General features: G+C 43.5%; 1 protein-coding gene across 3 annotated transcripts in view; it reads left to right on the forward strand.

Moving 5' to 3' along the window:
- The window catches only part of slx4 (SLX4 structure-specific endonuclease subunit homolog (S. cerevisiae)), a 65,906-nt gene that overhangs the window by 8,167 nt on the left and 37,502 nt on the right, over positions 1-20,237 (forward strand). For 2 of the 3 annotated variants that reach the window (XM_034187432.1, XM_034187434.1), the window contains 4 exons: positions 9,406-9,629; positions 13,442-13,737; positions 17,064-17,316; positions 17,657-17,850. In XM_034187432.1, the coding sequence (XP_034043323.1) occupies positions 9,406-9,629; positions 13,442-13,737; positions 17,064-17,316; positions 17,657-17,850 (967 nt within the window). The remainder of the gene's footprint in view (positions 1-9,405; positions 9,630-13,441; positions 13,738-17,063; positions 17,317-17,656; positions 17,851-20,237) is intronic. The other variant, XM_034187433.1, reaches the window with a different exon arrangement.

Consider the following 20,237-nt stretch of genomic DNA (forward strand, 5'->3'; position numbering starts at 1 on the left):
AAGCAAAGGCATGCTCGTGTAAATTGGCCTTAATCACTGTTTCACATCGACGGCTAAACTTGTAGATTAGCCGTCTTGTGTTATGTTATATTATGTCAACGATTTTCATTGGCATAATGGCAAGTACTGTTACCAAGGAACTCCTCCAATGCACAAGAGTTTGGTTACTTCAGGGTTTGTCGTTGTCATGAACTATTCAGCCTTTGTTTTGTTAACTGGCTTTATTAAAGCCCTTTCACATTGGCGTATTCGTAGAGCTGCGTATTGCAGCATTGTGTTTCATTTAAATACGCTCGAAATGCGCCCGTACTCAGCCTTTTTCAGTGTTTATTTCATACTTGCAGCTGCGTGTGTTCGCTTTTTAATATGGATGGCAGCATGTGTTGCTCCAAAACCTGGATGTACCTTTCAGCATTGATGGTGCCATCACAGATGTGTAAGTTGCCCACACCATGTGCACTAACACACCCCCATACCATCACAGATGCTGGCTTTTGAACTTTGCGCTTGTAACAATCTAGATGGTCTTTTTCCTCTTTTGTCCGGAGGACACGACGTGCATGATTTCAAAAACAATTTGAAATGTGGACTCATCAGACCACAGAACACTTTTCCACTTTGTTCATTTCAAATGAGCTTGGGCCCAGAGAAGGTGGTGGTGTTTCTGGATGTTGTCGATGTATGGCTTTTACTTTGCATGGTAGAGTTTTAACTTGCACTTGTAGATGTAGCAACAAACTGTGTTAACTGACAATGGTTTTCTGAAGTGTTCCTGAGCCCACGCAGTAAGATCCTTTACACAATGATGTTGATTTTTTTATGCAGTGCTGCCTGAGCGATCGAGGGTCACGGGCATTCAATGTTGGTTTTCGGCCTTACCGCTTACGTGTAGTAAGTTCTCCAGATTCTCTGAACCTTCTGATTATATAATGAAGATGATGGAATCCCTAAATTCCTTACAATTGAACGTTGAGAAACATTGTTCTTAAACTGTTGGACTATTTTTTTCACGCAGTTGTTCACAAAGTGGTGATCCTCACCCCATCTTTGCTGATGTGGTAGTGTGGAGTGTGCATGCCCTCCCCTGCCTGTGTTTGGAAGTTCTTGGTTGTGCGCACCTGGGTTGATTATGTTTCTGCGCGCACCTGGGTTCTGATTGTGTTTGATGTGAGCCAGGGATATAAATTCAGCATTGTTTTGTGGCTTCGTTCCTCTTTTGCTGCCTGGTCTCTCCCGTGCGGCAGCATTGGAGTGGCTTTACATGCTGTGGTGACTGCGTGCGTTCATCTTTTTCCTTCCTTTTTGGAGCTTTGAGTGGCTCTTTATTAGTGGCTTGGAGTGCTGCTTTACTCCAAGCATCACTGCGGCTTACAGCTGCTGCTGTTCGCGGGCGTGTTTGGGCCACCAGCGTCTGATTTGGGGCAAGCGGCCGGCTTCGTCTTTTTGGCCCATTCAGTTGTCTTTTGTCGTTCTATAATGTCGTTTTTTTCTTATAGCGTGGCACTTTGTGCGCTTTTACACACGTTGTCTGGAGGCTGGGAGTGCGGCTCCACTGGGGTCTTGAGCAGACCGGTGCGTCTTCTTACTGGTGAGTTGCTGGTTTCTGTCTTTTATAAACAATTATAAATTATTTTGGTCTGCTAATGTGGTGTCTACATCACAGCGGGACCAGGCTGCACCTCCCGCGGTGGCTACTGGGGACAGCTGCGTCGGCTTGATAATTTAGAGGCTGGCCACGCCTTGCGTAACTCCTCCTGCTGCTGATTTCCTGGATCCTGGGTATTTGACCAAGCTGCATCTTTTTAATAGTCTGGTAACAAATTGGACTTTGTACGGACATTGTAGGGGTTACAAAGCCAGAGGTGGGCGAAAAAAAAGAGAAATAACATATGTGCTGGCTTTGTGATCCACATTTATCCCATACCTGTATTTTATTGAGTGTGTTGTTTTTTTTTTTATCATCGCCCTACGTGTTTAATGTGGTTTTTAACTGTAATATATTATGTGTTTGGTTTATTTGCATGTTTTCTTTTTTTGTGTGGATGAGAGTTTTGTAATTTTACTGAGTTTGGGTTTATGTTTTTTTTTTCCACTTACAGTGTGTTTTTTCTATATTGGTAAATGGGGTGATTTTAACCAATCAAGGTTGGGAATAAATAAAGGTATATTCTTTTTATAGTTCTTTTTGGTCTGATTGATTGATTGATTGATTGTTCCCCTTCATTTAAAAAGGTAAAAACGAACCTTTGTCTGCCTTGTGCAGGGTCCTAGGCCTATCCTAGGTGGTGTTGTCAGCAACTTTGTCAATCTGTTGATATTAGGTCTCCAACCTGAGCGCTATTTCGCTCTCTCCCACCCTCGTGCCACATTTTGGCGTTGTCGGCAGGATTACCAGGAAATTAAGGGGGCAGAGACTTTTTATTTTGTTAGTAGTATTGGTGGTTTAAATTGTTAGATTTTTCATAAAAAGGTATCCAGAACAGCGGAGGTGGTGTTAGGACCCAAACTTTTAGGATCTCTTTTTTTGGGGGGGGCCTTTTGGCATCTTTCCTCAGTTGACATGGAGGAGGAATTGCAGCAGTTGGTCCCAATGTTTAATGGAAGGACTGGGTTGGGGATAACTGAGTGGGCCGAGGAGGTTGAGGCATGCATGCGTGCCCGATATCTGGCCGCTGCTGACCGTGCTTTGTTTATTTTGATCATTTGGAAGGAGAAGCCAAACAGGAAATTAAGTTCCGTCCACCTGCTGAACGTGGGGACTCTGATAAAATTCTTGCCATTTTGAAGGAGCTTTATGGATGTCATCAATCTTACATCACTTTGCAGCAAGATTTTTTTGCTCGGCACCAACTTGAGGGTGAGAGCCTTCAGGAGTTTTCGCTAGCTTTAATGTCTTTGATGGCTCGGGTTAGACAGCAGGCACCAGGTGGGATCCCTAATGCCGAGGTATTGCTTTGAGACCAATTTACTGAACACGTTCTTGATAGTGCCTTGCGTCGTGAGCTAAAACAACTTGTTCGTAGGCAGCCAGACATTAGATTGATGGAGCTTTGGGCTGAGGCGATGAGGTGGGAGCGCAAGGGCCTACTAGGTGGTGCTAGAGGCCGTAGTTATTTTGTTCCCTTGGTTTTTGGCCTTCAGTGTGGCGTGCAAGGCAGTGTCCAGTCAAGTAAGCAGGGTGAGCCACCGGAGCCTGGTTTAAGAGAGCTTATGGACATATTAAAGCAGCAGCAAGAATAGTTGAATAAACTTACTCAAACTGTTGTATCATTGCAGGCCCCTTATTTCTTAGAGAGTAGCTCAGGTTCAGTTCCATTAATTTGTCGTAGGTGTTGGCAAACAGGACACTATGCTAGGAACTGTACCCGTTCTCGGGTCTTTAATCAGTATCAACCTGGGCATGATAATCCGGGTTCAGGAACTGCTAGGTCTGTTCAATCAGACTGGCTGCCGGGAAACTAGAGCCCACTGAGCTTTTGAGCCATGGCTCAGGTGGGGAACCCTTAGGCTTACAGTTGGATACTGCCAGTGGACTGATTGCGCAATGTCCAAATATAGATGTGTCATTCGGGGGTGTTTTGGTCTCGTGTTTAGTGGACACTGGTTCTATGGTTTCTACCATTACAGAAAGTTTGTTCATGAAGCATTTTGCAACATGGGGTCAGGACCGCCTCCGTTTCTGTAATTGGCTTCAGCTTAGAGCAGCAAATGGGCTGGCAATTCTTTACATTGGCTATTTAGAACTTGATGTTGAGCTGTGTGGTAAGGTTATTCCGCATTGTGGCATTTTAGTGGTTAGGGACACCCCTGGTGCTGTTTCTTCAGTTCCTGCTGTTTTGGGGATGAATGTCATCAAGCGTTGTTATGGTTCACTTTTTACTGCAGTTGGCTCATCTCTTTTTGATACACCGGCTGTTTTAGAGGCCCCTAAACTGGTCCTCATTGCGTTACAGAAATGCCATGAGGCGGGTCCAGTTGAGGATTTGATGACTAGTACGGTAAAGGTCTGGGGTAGACGAGTGGTGCGGGTGCCTGGAGGTACCATGAAGTTGGTGGCTTGCACTTGTTCAGAGGAGTTTGATGGAGAGAGTGTTTTGTTAGCCACCAGAGACTGGGTTAGCCGCGGGTTTACTCGTCTCCCCATGCCTAGTGAGAGTGGTTCGAGGGACTGCATATATCCCTGTGGTTAATGTGGGGATGAAGGCCGTCCTGCTTTACCCACGGACCACACTTGGTAGTCTGGGTGTGGCGCAGATTGTGAGCTTGCCAGCTGGGGTGACTGAGGATAGAACCCTGTTGGCGTCTATAAATTCTCAGGTTGTTTCGCCCTCTGTGCCTGATAGGATAGCATCTTTGGAACTACCTGCTTTAGGAGTTCAGGATCAGGAGAAGGTGAAGTCATTGTTGCAACGTTATGAGTCAGTCTTTGCCCAGCATGAAAACGACTTGGGATGTACGACTCTTCTATCACATGACATACCCATGGTGGATGATGTTCCAATTCGCCAGAGGTATCGCCGTATCCCGCCTTCTGAATATGAGGCAGTTAAGGTGCATATAAATCAGCTGCTGGAGTCTCAAGTCATTCGGGAAAGCAGCAGTCCGTAAGCTTCACCAATTGTATTGGTGAGAAAGAAGGATGGTGGCCTACGCCTTTGTGTGGATTACCGTTTGCTTAACAGTAAAAAGCGGAAGGACGCTTTCCCCTTGCCTCAGATCGAGGAGACACTGGATTCGTTGTCAGGTGCTGTCTGGTTCTCTACACTCGATCTAGCCAGTGGTTACAACCAGGTCCCTGTGACTGAGGCAGATCGTCCTAAAACGGCCTTTTGTACCCCTTTTGGCCTTTTTGAGTTTAACCGCATGCCTTTTGGCTTGTGTAATGCCCCAAGCACCTTCCAGCGGCTGATGCAGAGGATGTTTGGTGACCAGCAAGGTCAGTCTCTTTTGCTGTACCTTGATGATATTGTGGTCTACTCCTCCTCTGTTGAACAACATCTTCAGCGTCTGGACATGGTGCTTGGGCGGCTTAACACAGAAGGCCTGAAGGCGTGGCTCGAAAAGTGCTCATTTTTCCAGCGTAAGGTGGGGTACTTGGGCCATGTCATCTCGGACCAAGGGGTGTCGACGGACCCTGAAAAGATCAACGCTGTGTCTCAGTGGGAGCGTCCTACCAATACCTCAGAGCTGCAGTCGTTCCTGGGCTTTGCCAGTTACTACTGCCGGTTTGTGGAGGGATTTGCCAGGTTGGCGGGCCCTCTACACCGGCTCGTGGCTGAACTGGCAGATACAAAGTCCAAAAAGGGTTCGGGCAAAGCTTTAGAGGCGGTATGGACTCTGCAGTGTGAGCAGGCGTTCCAGGCCAAGTCCATGCTAGTATCTGCGCCCGTTCTAGCTTTTGCAGATTTTTCTAAGCCGTTTATTTTGGAAGTGGACGCTAGTTATAGTGGGCTGAGGGCTGTTCTCTCCCAAGAGATGGACAGTGGAGTAAGACCGGTGGCCTATGCCAGCAGGGGGTTGCGGCCCACTGAGCGCAACATGGCAACTTACAGCTCCATGAAGTTAGAATTCTTAGCGCTCAAGTGGGCCATGATGGAGAAGTTTCGTGAATATTTGTTGGGTCACAAGTGCATAGTGTACACTGACAATAATCCCCTGAGTCATTTCCAGACTGCAAAATTGGGGGCTACGGAGCACCGATGGGCTGCTCAGCTGGCTGCCTTTGATTTCTAAATCAGGTACCGTTCGGGTCGAAGTAACAGAAATGCTGATGCCTTATCCCGGCAATATTCAGGCTCTGAAGCCCTGGTCCAACAACTGCCTGGTACTGCAGCCCCTTTAGCTTTGCAGCATGGTCCACTGTCACATCCAGTTGAGGCTGCCACTCAGTCTCTGGTTTTAGCCCTTCCAGGCTATTCCGTTTCCGACCTTAGGTCTTTACAGGAGAATGATCCTCTGTTAAAAGAGGTTCTGGTGTTTTTGCGGCAGAGAATTCAACCTTCTGCTGTAGAGAGGCGGTGTCTCTCGAAATGTGCTTTGTTCTTGCTTCGGAGCAAGATGGGGTCTTTTTCCGACAGGCTTACTGTCCTGATGGTGGGGAGGAATTTCTTCAGCTCCTCTTACCAGCTTCTCTAAGGCATGAGACCTTAAATCTTCTTCATCAGCAACATTTTCATCAGGGCATGGAACAGACTGCAGAGTTGGTCCGTCAATGGTGCTATTGGCCAGGCATGTTTAAGGATATAAGAGATTGGGTCCAGGAATGTGAGCGGTGCCAAGTGGTTCAGCATCACACAGCTACATGGGTCACCTGCTTTCCTTGCGGCCCAATGAGATCCTTGCCATAGATTTTATGATGCTGGAGCGCTCGCAGAATGGGTATGAAAATGTTTTGACCATGACTGATGTGTTCAGTAAATTTACGGTGGCAGTTCCAACACGTGATCAAAGGGCTTCCACTGTGGCCCACATGTTGGTCTCAGAGTGGTTCTACAAGTTTGGCGTTCCAGGTCGTCTGCACTCTGATCAGGGACGTAGTTTTGAGAGTGCCTTGATTCAGCAACTTTGTTCGCTGTATGGTGTGGAAAAATCTCGTACTACGCCCTACCATCCAGCCCGCAATGGGCAATGTGAGCGCTTTAATCGCACTCTTCATAATCTGTTGCGGACATTGCCGTTGCCGCAGAAGCAGGATTGGGCTTCTTCTTTGCCTCAAGTCCTCTTTTGTTATAACACCACACCACATCAGAGTACAGGACAATCGCCGTATTATTTGATGTTTGGCCAAGAGCCAAGGCTTCCCATTGACTTTCTCTTAGGGAGGATTGAAGAACCTAGATCAGGTGAGGTGCAAGGCTGGGTAGCTGAGCACCAAGAGAAACTTAGGGTTGCTTTTGGTTGCGCTCCGGAGCGGCTTCTTGCAGCTGCGAATCGTAGGAAAGAGCGCCATGATCAATGTGTGCGGTATGCACCACTGTCGGTAGGCCAGCGGGTGTATGTGAGGGATTATGCTGTGCACGGGCGTCATAAAATTCAGGATCTGTGGAATTTGGTGGTCCATCAGGTGGTGATTATTCCATGTGGGGAGGGTGCAGTTTACACCGTGGCTCCTGTTGAGAACTTGCATAAGGTCCGGACTGTGCATCGTGACATGTTGAAAGCTGTCTTGGGACCTTTGGAGGGTAATCAAGCTCCACCTTCCTCTGTACCAGAGGCAGCCTCACTTGAGGACTCTTGTTCCTCTGATAGTGAAGTGTTGCTCTTGGTTTCAGAATTCCATCGGCCTGTAGTTTCTCCTGTTCCCTTAGTAACCCCCACCTTGTGTGTGACAAATCGCAATAGGAGTGGAGCACCTGCTCTAATACAGTCATCTGAACCCTCGTCTTCCGCTAATGTTGACCAGCCGAGCACCAGTGCTCAGAACTTGCACCGAACCACTCGTTCTACGGCTGGTCAACACTCAAATATACATCGGCTTCCTCAGCCTCTGGGTAGTAATCAGGCTGCTGAGCGGGTTGCTAGAGTTCCGAAGCAAACTTCAAATCTTCAGGTTGCTATCTTTAGGCCTTGGTCTTGACCTTTTATCGTCGGGACGACGATATAAAGGTGGGGGGTAGATGTGGTAGTGTGGAGTGTGCATGCCCTCCCCTACCTGTGTTTGGAAGTTCTTGGTTGTGCGCACCTGGGTTGATTGTGTTTCTGCGCTCACCTGGGTTCTGATTCTGTTTGATGTGAGCCAGGGATATAAATTCAGCATTGTTTTGTGGCTTCGTTCCTCTTTTGCTTCCTGGTCTCTCCTGTGCGGCAGCATTGGAGTGGCTTTACATGCTGTGGTGACTGCGTGCGTTCATCTTTTTCCTTCCTTTTTGGAGCTTTGGGTGGCTCTTTATTAGTGGCTTGGAGTGCTGCTTTACTCCAAGCATCACTGCGGCTTACAGCTGCTGCTGTTCGCGGGCGTGTTTGGGCCACCAGCGTCTGATTTGGGGTAAGCGGCCGGCTTCGTCTTTTTGGCCCATTCAGATGTCTTTTGTCGTTCTATAATGTCGTTTTTTCTTATAGCGTGGCACTTTGTGCGCTTTTACGCACATTGTCTGGAGGCTGGGAGTGCGGCTCCACTGGGGTCTTGAGCAGACCGGTGCGTCTTCTTACTGGTGAGTTGCTGGTTTCTGTCTTTTATAAACAATTATAAATTATTTTGGTCTGCTAATGTGGTGTCTACATCACAGCGGGACCAGGCTGCACCTCCCGCGGTGGCTGCTGGGGACAGCTGCGTCGGCTTGATAATTTAGAGGCTGGCCACGCCTTGCGTAACTCCTCCTGCTGCTGATTTCCTGGATCCTGGGTATTTGACCAAGCTGCATCTTTTTAATAGTCTGGTAACAAATTGGACTTTGTGCGGACATTGTAGGGGTTACAAAGCCAGAGGTGGGCGAAAAAAAAGAGAAATAACATATCGCGTGCTGGCTTTGTGATCCACATTTATCCCATTCCTGTATTTTATTTATCTCCAACCTGAGCGCTATTTCGCTCTCTCCCACCCACACTTGTAAATGGCTGAGCCTTTTGGGGATGCTCCTTTTATACCCAATCATGACTCTCACCTGTTTCCAATTAACCTGTTCACCTGTGTAATGTTCCAAACAGGTGTTCTTTGAGCATTCAACTTTCCCAGTCTTTTGTCGCCACTGTCCCAGTTTTTTTGAAATGTGTTGCAGGCATCCATTTCAAAATGAGCAAATATTTGCACAAAAACATAAAAGTCTGTCAGTTTGAACATTAAATATCTTGTCTTTGTGGTGTATTCAATTCAATATAGGTGGAAGAGGATTTGCAAATCATTGTATTCTGTTTTTATTTACATTTCACCCACCTTCCCAACTTCATTGGAATTGGGGTTGTACTTACAGCACTTCTTTCAAGCCTTTTTGAGCACACAATGCTGCTCAGCATAACAGCCACACCCGGTGGCTAATGTTAGAACTGTCACAGACACATTGTCTGCTACATCCATGGCCAAAAACGGAGGAAGCTCTACTTTTGGAGGAATACGAGCGACGTGGGGCTGCTCTTCGGTGTTCCATCAAGTGGTGGTACATGATAGCCGCCATTTTTTGAGGTAAGAAACTGAAGGTTTGTCAACTAAAGTAAGATGAGCCTCCTCTGTACCATGCCAAAAACGTTAGTCGGGTAACGCAAAACTTTAGCCGACTAAGCACTTTATGCAATGACTAATGTCAAAAGATTAGTCAGCTTAGTGAATTTATTTGATTAATCAACATTAGACTGCTTTATGAAACCAGGCCCAGACAATTAACTACTCGTCTTCACATTTATGTTTGAGCACAAGCATTTCATCCACTTTTTATGTGATCAGTTCCCATAATTGGCTCGCCACTTCTTATTTAGTAGAAAGACTGGAACTAAAAGGAAAGGCACATCCAAACCAGGACTCCCAGCAAAGAGGAAGACCAGAAAGAAGGCTGAGCCTCTGGATGATGACACAATGATGGCCCTGGCCCTGTCCTCCTCTTTAGTGGAAAAAGAGAGGGAAAGCAAGATGGAGTTACAAAGGCAGAGTGCTGCCTTGCATGGCTCAATGGCTCCAGTGATGAATTTGAGGACAAATGCAGGTAAAGTAATAAACTGTCTGTGTGTCAATTCAAAAAGTGTTGTTGCACCTCAGAAGTGTTAAACTGATACCAGATACTTGCTTAAACACACAAGATTCAGTTTGTTTAGATGTAATATGTATATTAGTACCAGAAGATAATGGCACCCTTTTTGTAAAATGTGTCCTGTTGCATTTTAATATATATCATGGTATGTTTTTTGGAAAAAAATTCTTAGCCTGTTTCTTATTATGTATATTATCCCTTATAAGGTCTTCAGGTCTGTGCGACCCGTTTTGAGCTTAAGATAATTGTAAAAAATTATTTTTCAAACTAAGAGTCACTGGCCTCGGCTCACTTAACCGTGAGGAACATAAATCAGAAAACATTTACAATAACGCACCCCCTCGTATACCCCCTTTCACATTTACATTACATACAGGGTCTTCGGGTCCACTGGACCCGGGGCTAGTGAAAGTGTGGAAATCATAGAGCCTGTGCACCCTCATTTTCCCTTTCTGCTCTCTGGGAGAGACAGATACACAGAGAGAGAGAGCAAGTGAAAGGGCCCTTGGTGTTAGCACCCACTGTTCTCACACAGTGTTGCAACCTTGAACGGGAACTGCACCCACATTCCCACACATTTCCCCTCCGTCTTGCAGGAACCAATCTTGGGGACCTGACACTATGAATAGCTCTGTCAGCATGGTTCCATACCACAACTGATCAAGATGGCAAAATGAACCCTCTGATTCCTCTGCCGCCTCTGCCCAAGAAAAATTTCTCCCTACGCAGACTAATATTGATACTTTGACTTTTGACTTTGTTCAGGCTGCCTTGCAGTTGATATTGGAAGAGACAGAGGGTTTTGATGGTGATGCAGAGGAAGAAGTATATATGCAGTACACACACAGTGAAACTAGTCTGTATGAAAATGGCTGAGTTCAATGGAGCTAATGTGTTGTTCAGACAGATGTTATATGAAAACTGATCTGAGTAGGTTGAATTTCTAATGAAATTTGAATAAATAATACACTATTGTTTTGGAAAAACTTTCTTTGTACATTTGTTAATTATTTTCCAGTTATGCCTGTTTTATGTTGCATTTCCTTATTTTGTGACATTTTAATTGAAAAAATATACACAAATGAGTGGCATTTCTAATCATAAATGTGATTTAACAAAGGTAAAAGCAACAAATTTAACATGTGGTATTTATATTACTTGCAATTGGGATAAAGTAAACATCTGCTGAGTATTTTAACAAAAAAATGGTTTGATTATGTTGAATTAAAAACCCCAGAATGCAATAGGTCCAACAGATCCAGCAGGACCCCTGTGTAACAAAAAAAAAACAATGACCCTATAAGGGCTAAAATAGCTAAATGGGCTCTGTACATGTGTGTGTAGGCTTCGAGCACGGATAAACTGGCAACAGCTGATATTTGCCCTTTGGTATGCTTATGTATTTTGGGTCAAGGATGAATGCTGTGAAAGCAGAAAGTTGATAGGACTAATAATTTTGAAGAAATTAGTGATATTAGCTCACAACAGTCAACAATGGACATTGTGCTGCAAATGCACCATCAGAGTTTGAGATTTTGGAGCTTTAAATGTTGTTATTGTGGTTCATGTTAGCTTAACAGTGTTGTTAGTGATATTGATTTATTGTGTTTTTGTAGTTCATTTGGTTTGTCAGTTTAGTTAAGTGTCATGTTACTGTTACCATGACTGAGTTAAGTGTCACATTGCCATTACCATGAGTGAAAACTGTACAGCATTTGATGTCTTCCACCACCATCTCTTGTTTGTGGGTGTGTAAAAATAAAAGTAACTGCTTGTGGCAAAATGCATAAAAGACAAAAAGCTGAACGACAAAAGGATGAATGCTGCCACAACAGATCATTGATGGACTAATATTTTTGGAGAAACTATGGATATTAGCTAATAACACTGAACAGTGGATGTTGCTAATATGGACTCATACATCATTCCAGCAGGACCCGGTAAATCGTCTTTACATTAAAAGTTGAAGTGTGTGTTTTTATTTTATTAGGAAGTTCAATGTAAGTACATAATATAATTGTAAATACATTAAAAATACATGGATGACACAAAGTGACAACACTTATTTCCATTGTGGTAAATTAAAAAAATCAGATGACAAAATAGAAGTAATAATAAAATAAACCAATAATAATACTGATAAAAATAATAGTGTGTGCATGAGAACAATCAATCAATCAATCAACTTTTTTCTTGTATAGCGCCAAATCACAACAAACAGTTGCCCCAAGGCGCTCCACATTGCAAGAACAAGAACCTAAACAATTTATAAATACATTAAGATAGTAAATTAACATAAAAAAAATAATTATATAATTAATAGGAAATAAAAGGGTTGCATTCTTCTCAAAATTATTGAGGTCTAAGGTTCTAAAAACATTCTGGACTCACGCCATTCCAACTCATTATAGAAACATTGGATCATTTATTATCGCCATTGAAAAATATCAGCTACCTATTTTATAAATGCTACCCAATCTAGAGATTGTGGATCCCCACAGACAACATGCTAGTTAAACTGAAACATCTTGCTAACCCTCCTTGTTTTAAACATAAGGTCTAAAATACAAGGTCTATTAGAAAAGTATCTGACCTTATTATTATTTTTTTTTAAACCATATGGATTTGAATCACGTGTGATTGCGTCAGACAAGCTTGAACCCTCGTGTGCATGCATGAGTTTTTTCATGCCTGTCGGTTGTGTCATTCGCCTGTGAGCAGGCTTTGAGTGAGGTGTGGTCCACCCATCTCAGCGGATTTTTATTGCGAATAAATGTCTGAACGATTTGGAGCTTTGCTGCATCAATTTTTTTCCAGAAACTGTGAGAGACCTCCAGGTGGACACCGTTCGAAAAATTAATATGGCTTTCAGGGACGATTTTATGGGGATTAAACAGATTAAGGAGTGTTACTGCCGCTTTAAGGACTGCCCACAACTGCTGAGAGCGCGGCGTGTTCCCAGCCCCCATCGACAGGCTCACACCCCGCTGAAACAACCAGATCATTTCCAACGTGAAGGCTTTGTTGATCTGGGACCTCGTCTGACTTTCACAAAAAGGCAGAAGATGTGAACGTCAGCACTTTTTCAGTACATTCCACCGTTACAGGAGTTTTTTTCATGGAAAGAAAAGCGGAGGGACGCGCCACGGAGCCGTTCATTACGCGGGACAAAACCACCTCGGTGTTGGTCTCACAGGACGGCTTTCAGGTGGATTTCAGACGGATTCCGGTTGCTTTCCAGTCGTGTTAATATCCGATTGTGATTGTGCATGAGCTGGACATGCCAAAACATGTCCCGTGAGGCTTCATCACGGCGTTGCTTTGCGCCGTGTGGCTGCACTCAGCAGTTGTGGGCAGTCCTTAAAGCGGCAGTAACACTCCTTAATCTGTTTAATCCCCATAAAATCGTCCTTGAAAGCCATATTAATTTTTCGAACGGTGTCCACCTGGAGGTCTCTCACAGTTTCTGGAAAAAAATTGATGCAGCAAAGCTCCAAATCGTTCAGACATTTATTCGCAATAAAAATTCACCGAGAGGGTGGACCACACCTCACTCAAAGCCTGCTCACAGGCGAATGACGCAACCGACAGGCATGAAAAAACTCACGCATGCGCACGAGGGTTCAAGCTTGTCTGACGCAATCACACGTGATTCAAATCCATATGTTTTTTTGTTTTTTTTAAATAATAAGGTTGGATACTTTTCTAATAGACCTCGTATGCAATGATGCAGCTACAAGATTCTGTCTGTTTTGTTGTTGGTGTAGGTAGGGGGTGTAGCAAGAGGAAAAAAGATGGAGCCTGCCATTCCCCTCCTCTTCTACTCATTCAGGATGCTGAGGCAGCCCTGACAAGGCTGCAGGAGCGGGTGTCTGCTCTCTTACTGTGCAGCCGAGCACCCTCTCCCCACACCCCAACCCGCTGTCCCAGCATTCTACAGATGAAAAATAGTCCTGCTCCACTCTGGCAGATGAGTGCGTTGCTAGATAATGGCACCACCTTGTTATCCAGTTTTTACACTCCAGAGCTCCGAGAGTTCATCACACCTTGGGAATCTGCAATGGTAAGAGACAAGAGCCATGTCTCTATGTTTGTTAGTACCTTCTTTATCTCTAGCATTTAAATCACCGCAGAAATTCAATCAAGTGTTGCATGTGAACAATGTGTTTAAGATTGCTTGCCATTTGTTCTCTAGGTAAAGTAGCTATTCTTAGTCAGCAGTAGTGAATTTATTCAGGTACTAAAATACACAATGTACAAACATGTCTTTCCCAGTTAGTAAGTACAAGAGTCTTTAAATTATTTCAAGCACTGACAGCATTGAAATTGATTTCAAGGTTTAGCTGTATCAAATGAAAATTTGGGTGCCGGGGGGGGAGCATTGTTGCCTCACAGCAAGAATGCCCTGGGATTGCTTTCTGTGTGTAGTTTGCATGTTGTTTCTATGTTCTCATGGGTTTTAAATTTAAGCAAATCTAATGCAGTTATACATACATTGGAGTAGTGCATTCATGCATTGAAAGTTTGAGTTAATAAGTTCAATTTAAATAGCTTCAAACTCAATTGCTTACATTTTTGTCCCCCTGGTATGAAATATGGGGAATATAGCGATCAGCATGGCCGTCCGTCCGTTTTTGCTTGTTAGCGTGACACCTCAAGAACCAGGTGACCAATTTCATTCATATTTAGCAGAAGGGTGTACTTGGGTGATCCCCGACACCAATCGATTACAGTGACCTTGGGGTGAATTTCACGCTCACAGGGAGGTATTCAAGATGTTGTCATTGCCACCCTTGTTAGCACCATCTCTCAAGAACCAGTTGACCAATTTCATTTATATTTAGCATAAGGATGTACTTGGGTGATTCCTGACACCAGTCGGGGTGTGATTCTTCCAGATAAATCCGGAAATCCGGCTTTTCTGATCTGAAAACGTGGCTCTAGTGAATCATGCAAATCCATTTTGTTTTTTTTTTGTTTTTTTTTAGTGCTTTGAGTGGGGAGGCGGGTCATAACTTCGAAATTAGGAATAAAAAACAGAAAAATGAGTGACTGACATCACCCTGCTGGGAGGAGCCTTTTTCAGTGACTATTTGGAATGCAGCCGGGTGCACCGTGTTGGTTTGCAAACTGCCAATAAACTTGAAAGAAGTGCAACTGGGCAGAGCCAAATGTCCACAGACCCGGTCAGTAAGAGACAGCGGTCAGTGTGATCGAGCAGACTCACTCAAAAAAAAAATATATATATATAATACAAATAATGGAAGGTAAGAAATCCAACATAGAGAAATATTGGATGAACAAAAGTTATATTGGACAAGGCAAACAACAAAGAGTCAAGTAAATTAGATCAATTAATTTTGTTGTGAACAGCATATGATTGATTCTGATGCAATGAATGCTTCTAAAACATCAGTAGCATACTTGTCTACCTTCTTAGTGTTTTTGGCGTCCTTGGAGTTCAATATTTCCACCAGTTCCTCCTCTGTGAACTCAGCAAACCTTGCTGGCAGACAATTTTCTGCTGTTGTTGACATGTTTGTTGCCATTTTTTCAACCAGCAGTGTCTGTCAGCTAGTTCCTGACCTTCGTATGCCGCGCTCTGATTGGCTAGCTGTTGGCAGTATGCTCTAAGGCTATTGGTCAATGGGAACCGATCCAATATAACTTTTGGTCCTAGCCTTTTTGGATCCTTTTGGATCCAACATAACTTTCTGGCACCAAGCATGCCAAAATATAGGTAAATGATGGACAGAAGGGCTAATCTGTGATTGGCTATTGCAATCTGAGTGGAGAACATATATATATATATATATATATATATACATACACACACACACACACACACACACACACACACACACCCACACCCAGTTTGAGCAATGGAGCTTCTGCAAATTTGAGGTGAGGGAATAATTGAAAATAAATCTTGATGTTATTGCACCATTGTTTTATCGGCTAACGTTTGCTTTGCTTCTGCACAATCAATGGGTCAGACGATTTACCCAGACTGACTCCAGAATATGAGTATATTAAGTACTTTTATTTATTTATTTTTTGGTGGTTTCTTGTGGCATTTTTAAAATGCAGACATGCGCTCCGTCCTCAAAACGTGCCCCTGTAAGGAAATCAAGCGCACCCTCTTGTCTTCTTCTGTGGCGTTTAACAGCAGCCTGCATCCCTAATGTTGCATTGCTGCCACCTTCTGCATTAGTCTGTTATAGCAGTATTAAATCCTCTTGATGAGTGTTTATAAAAACTAACACTTCCCCCTTCCACTTGACCCAATGTTTAAAATACTTCCTACAGAAACTTCTTTCAGGGCTATTCTTCCATATTCTGAGAGGAGCTCTTGCCTTTCTCTGGAGTATTTATTACAGTACATGAGAGCATGCTTCACTGTCTTTGGCTGTGGACATTCCAAACATAGTCCATCCTGAAGCTTTCCTAGGAAGAAGCGAGTACTGTTCAAGAAAATATGTCCAGTTCTCAGTCTAGCAATTGTGACTTCATCCTTTCTTTTCCACCTGTTTCTTCTGCAAATTGTTTCCTGAATCTGTCACTCTGCTAGTGATTGGGAAAAAAAATGCCTACCCGTAGTCTCCTGCTCCCAGCATTTTTGTCATTGTAAGTTAATTTCTTTCCAGACAATACACTTGCCGTCTGCTTTGGATAGATTGATACTGATGCCTATGTTTTCATTTGTCAGCTTTTTTGGCCAATCTATCCACTTTCTCATTTCTTGGGATACCTATATGCGCTTGAACCCACATCAATGTTATTTTAACCCCTTACCATACCGCATCCTTAACTGTCAAAGGAATGTCGTAAATGAGGTTTTGCCGACTCCTGGAAGAACCTGTGCAAAAACTGTTGATAGCTGAAATGGAGTCAGTTCATTGTGCACGGTTTGCTCTGTATTTTCATGGTAGGTGTGCCATATATTTTCCTGCTTTATTGTCCTTAGCCAATCACACCTGTGCCAGTCGATTATGGTGACCTTGGGGTCAATTTCAAGGTCACAGCGAGATATTCAAGATGCTGTCATTGCAACCCTTTTCAGCATATCTTAAGAACCAGTCTACCAATTTCATTCATATTTAGATAAGCGTGTACTTGGGTGATTCCCCTGACACTAGTCAATTACGGTGACCTTGGGGTCAATTTCAAGGTCACAGCTAGATATTCAAGATATTGTCATTGCCACCCTTGTTAATGTGATATCTCAAGAACCAGTTGACAAATTTCATTCATATTTACCATAAGGGTATTCTTGAATGATCTCTCAACATCAGTCGATTACAGATTTGTGAGGACTGGGGCTATATGTCTTCTCCTGATTGCTCTTGTTATTGATAAGTAATGTTTTTTTTCCCCCTCTACTTCTAGACAGATGTAGCCTCCTCTGCAAGTAGTGACAACAAGCAAGTTGCTTCCGTCCAGCATGTTGGAGGCGGAAGTTGTGTTACAGCAACTAGTTGTGCCCCTTTTATGCGGTCTTCCCAACTTGCGTCCTCCATAACATCTCCTGTCTCAGGGACAGGACAGGACAGCAGTCAGGCTCTCAGAGACCTGATGGAGCTGGCTGAAGATGGCATGACCCTCACACAGTGTGCCAACATTAACTCTGGAACTGGGAAAGGTAATGCTCATTCACGTTAGTGTCACAGTGCAGACCACAAAGTCCAAATAATTATACCTCCTGAAAACAAAAATCTGGGGCGGTACAGTATATGGGACTCACCCTGTCTGTCTGTTCATCTGTCTGTCCTGAGTTTTGTAAGTAGAACTCCCCTTAAACTGTTTTGCCAAATTCAGTGAAATGTCGCACAGTGGTAGCACAGCATATGAAGATGTGCATGAAGGAAAGTAATTGTGGGCTGCCATCCAGTTCCCATGAGACAAACAGTTGCAAAGTTGTATTCTCAAATTAAAACGTAACTAATTAATGGTTTTGATCATGATTGTGTTTTATCCTGCAGACAAACAAAAAAACAGTCACCACACAAACCTCCTTCTCAGTGGTTTCATTCTGGAGGAGCCAGGTGAGCAAGCTGATCTCTGTGTGAGTGGCTTCCTACCAGAAACAACAGGCACACACTGTGCGAACACCCACAGCCAAAAAATCAGGAGTGAGCAGTCAGGCGCAGGTGAAGAACGAGTCCACTACCAACAAGTAAGTTCACTTGTAGGTTATGCCATGCATCTGGAAAGTATTCACAGAGCTTCACTTATTCCACATTTTGTTATGTTACATCCTTATTCCAAAATGGAGTAAATTCATTTTTTCTCTCATAATACAACTCATAACACCCCATAATGACAACATGAAAAAAGTTTTTTTTTTTTTTTTTTTTTTTAATTTTTGCAAATTTATTAAAAAAACTAAGAAATCACATGTACATAAGTGTTCTCCCCCTTTGTTCAATACTTTGTTGATGCACTTTTGGCAGCAATTACAGCCTCGTCTTCTTGAATATGATGCCACAACCTTGGTGCACCTATCTTTAGGCAATTTTGCCCATTCCTCTTAGCAGCATCTCTCAAGCTCCATCAGGTTGGATGGGGAGCGTTGGTGGACAGCCATTTTCAGATCTCGCCAGAGATGTTCAATCGGATTCTGGTCTGGGCTCTGGTTGGGCCACTCAAGGACATTCACAGAGTTGTCCTGAAGCCACTCCTTTGATATCTTGGCTGTGTGCTTAGGGTCATTGTCCTGCTGAAAGATGAACCGACACCCCAGTCTGAGGTCAAGAGCACTCTGGACCAGGTTTTCATCCAGGATGTCTTTGTACATTGATGCATTAATCTTCCCCTCAATCCTGACTAGTCTCCCAGTTCCTGCCACTGAAAAACGTCCCCACAGCATGATGCTGCCACCACCGTGCTTCACTGTAGGTATGGTGCCTGGTTTCCTCCAAATATGACGCCTGGCATTCATGCCATAGAGTACAATCTTTGTCTCATTAGATCAGAGAATTTTGTTTTTCATGGTCTGAGAGTCCTTCAGGTGCCTTTTGGCAAACTCCAGGTGGGCTGTCATGTGCTTTTTACCATGGAGGCCTGATTGGTGGTTTGCTGCAGAGATGCTTGTTCTTCTGGAACGTTCTCCTCTTTCCTCAGAGGAATGCTGGAGCTCTGACAGAGTGACCGTCGGGTTCTTAGTCAACTCCCTGACTATGGCCCTTTGCTCTTGATTGCTCAGTTTAGACTTGCGGTCAGCTCTGGGAAGAGTCCTGGTGGATCCAAACTTCTTCCATTTATTTATGATGGAGGCCATTGTGCTCACTGGAACTTTCAAAGCAGTAGAAATGTTTCTGTACCCTTCCCCAGATTTGTGTCTCAAGACAATCCTGTCTCAGAAGTCTACAGACAGTTCCTTTGACTTCATGCTTGGTTTGTTCTCTGACATGCACTGTCAACTGTGGGACCTTATATGTAGATAGGTGTGTACCTTTCCAAATCATGTCCAATCAACTGAATATACCCCAGGTGGACTCCATTTAAGTTGTAGAAACATCTCCAGGGTGATAAGTGGAAATAGGATGCACCTGAGCTCAATTTTGAGCTTCATGGCAAAGGCTGTGAAGACTTACAGTTGTGCTTAAAGGTTTATATACCCTGGCAAAATTTTTCTTTTTTTGCCATTTTTCAGAGAATATATGAATGATAACACAAAAAGTTTTTTCACTCATGGTTAGTGGTTATGTGAAGTCATTTATGGTCAAACAACTGAGTTTACTCTTTCTAAATCATAATGACAACAGAAGCTACCCAAATAGCCCTGAATTACATACCCTGGTGATTTTGGCTTGATAACATGCACAGACGTTGACACAAACGGGTTTGAATGGGTATAAACAGTAACCATCCTCACCTGTGATCTGTTTGCTTGTAATCGGTGTGTTTGTATAAAAGGTCAGTGAGTTTCTGGCCTCCTGACAAACCCTTGCATCTTTCATGCAGTGCTGCACTGATGTTTCTTGTTTGAGTCATAGGGAAAGCAAAACAATTGTCAAAAAAAAGGTCATTGAACTGTATAAAACAGGAAAGGGATATAAAAAGATGTCCAAGGGACTGCAAATGCCACTCAGCAGTGTTCAAAAAGCAGAAAATGAGGGATTTAGTACAGCAGATAACTGTAAGAATCATTCAAATCCGGTTACAAGCACCAAAATTTGACTGTGTATATCTTTTGGTACATATTGTAGAAAAATAACGTTAGCCATTTGAATTTTCAGTAGGGATCCAAGTAGGGGTCAATTGAAGAACTGCATAGGGGTCAAAAAATGTTCCAATCATATTGAAAGCTATACTACATTATGTATCTGATCACAAAGATTCCAAAAAGGTATAGTTTGGACTATCTGTAACTGAATGTTTTGGAATTTCAGTTTGTACAGGGCTCAAAAGTTGAAGTTGCTCCAGTTTTGGTTAAACGTGGTGCACAGTATTGGTTGAACTGATAGGATTAACAAAAGGAATAGTTCTGACTGTGTTGAATGTTTGGTCTCCAAAGTAAAGGTCAAACAATGTCGACATCCATTGGGTTCTATGACATGT

The sequence above is a fragment of the Thalassophryne amazonica genome, chromosome 15, assembly GCF_902500255.1.
Source record: "Thalassophryne amazonica chromosome 15, fThaAma1.1, whole genome shotgun sequence".
Taxonomy (NCBI): domain Eukaryota; kingdom Metazoa; phylum Chordata; class Actinopteri; order Batrachoidiformes; family Batrachoididae; genus Thalassophryne; species Thalassophryne amazonica.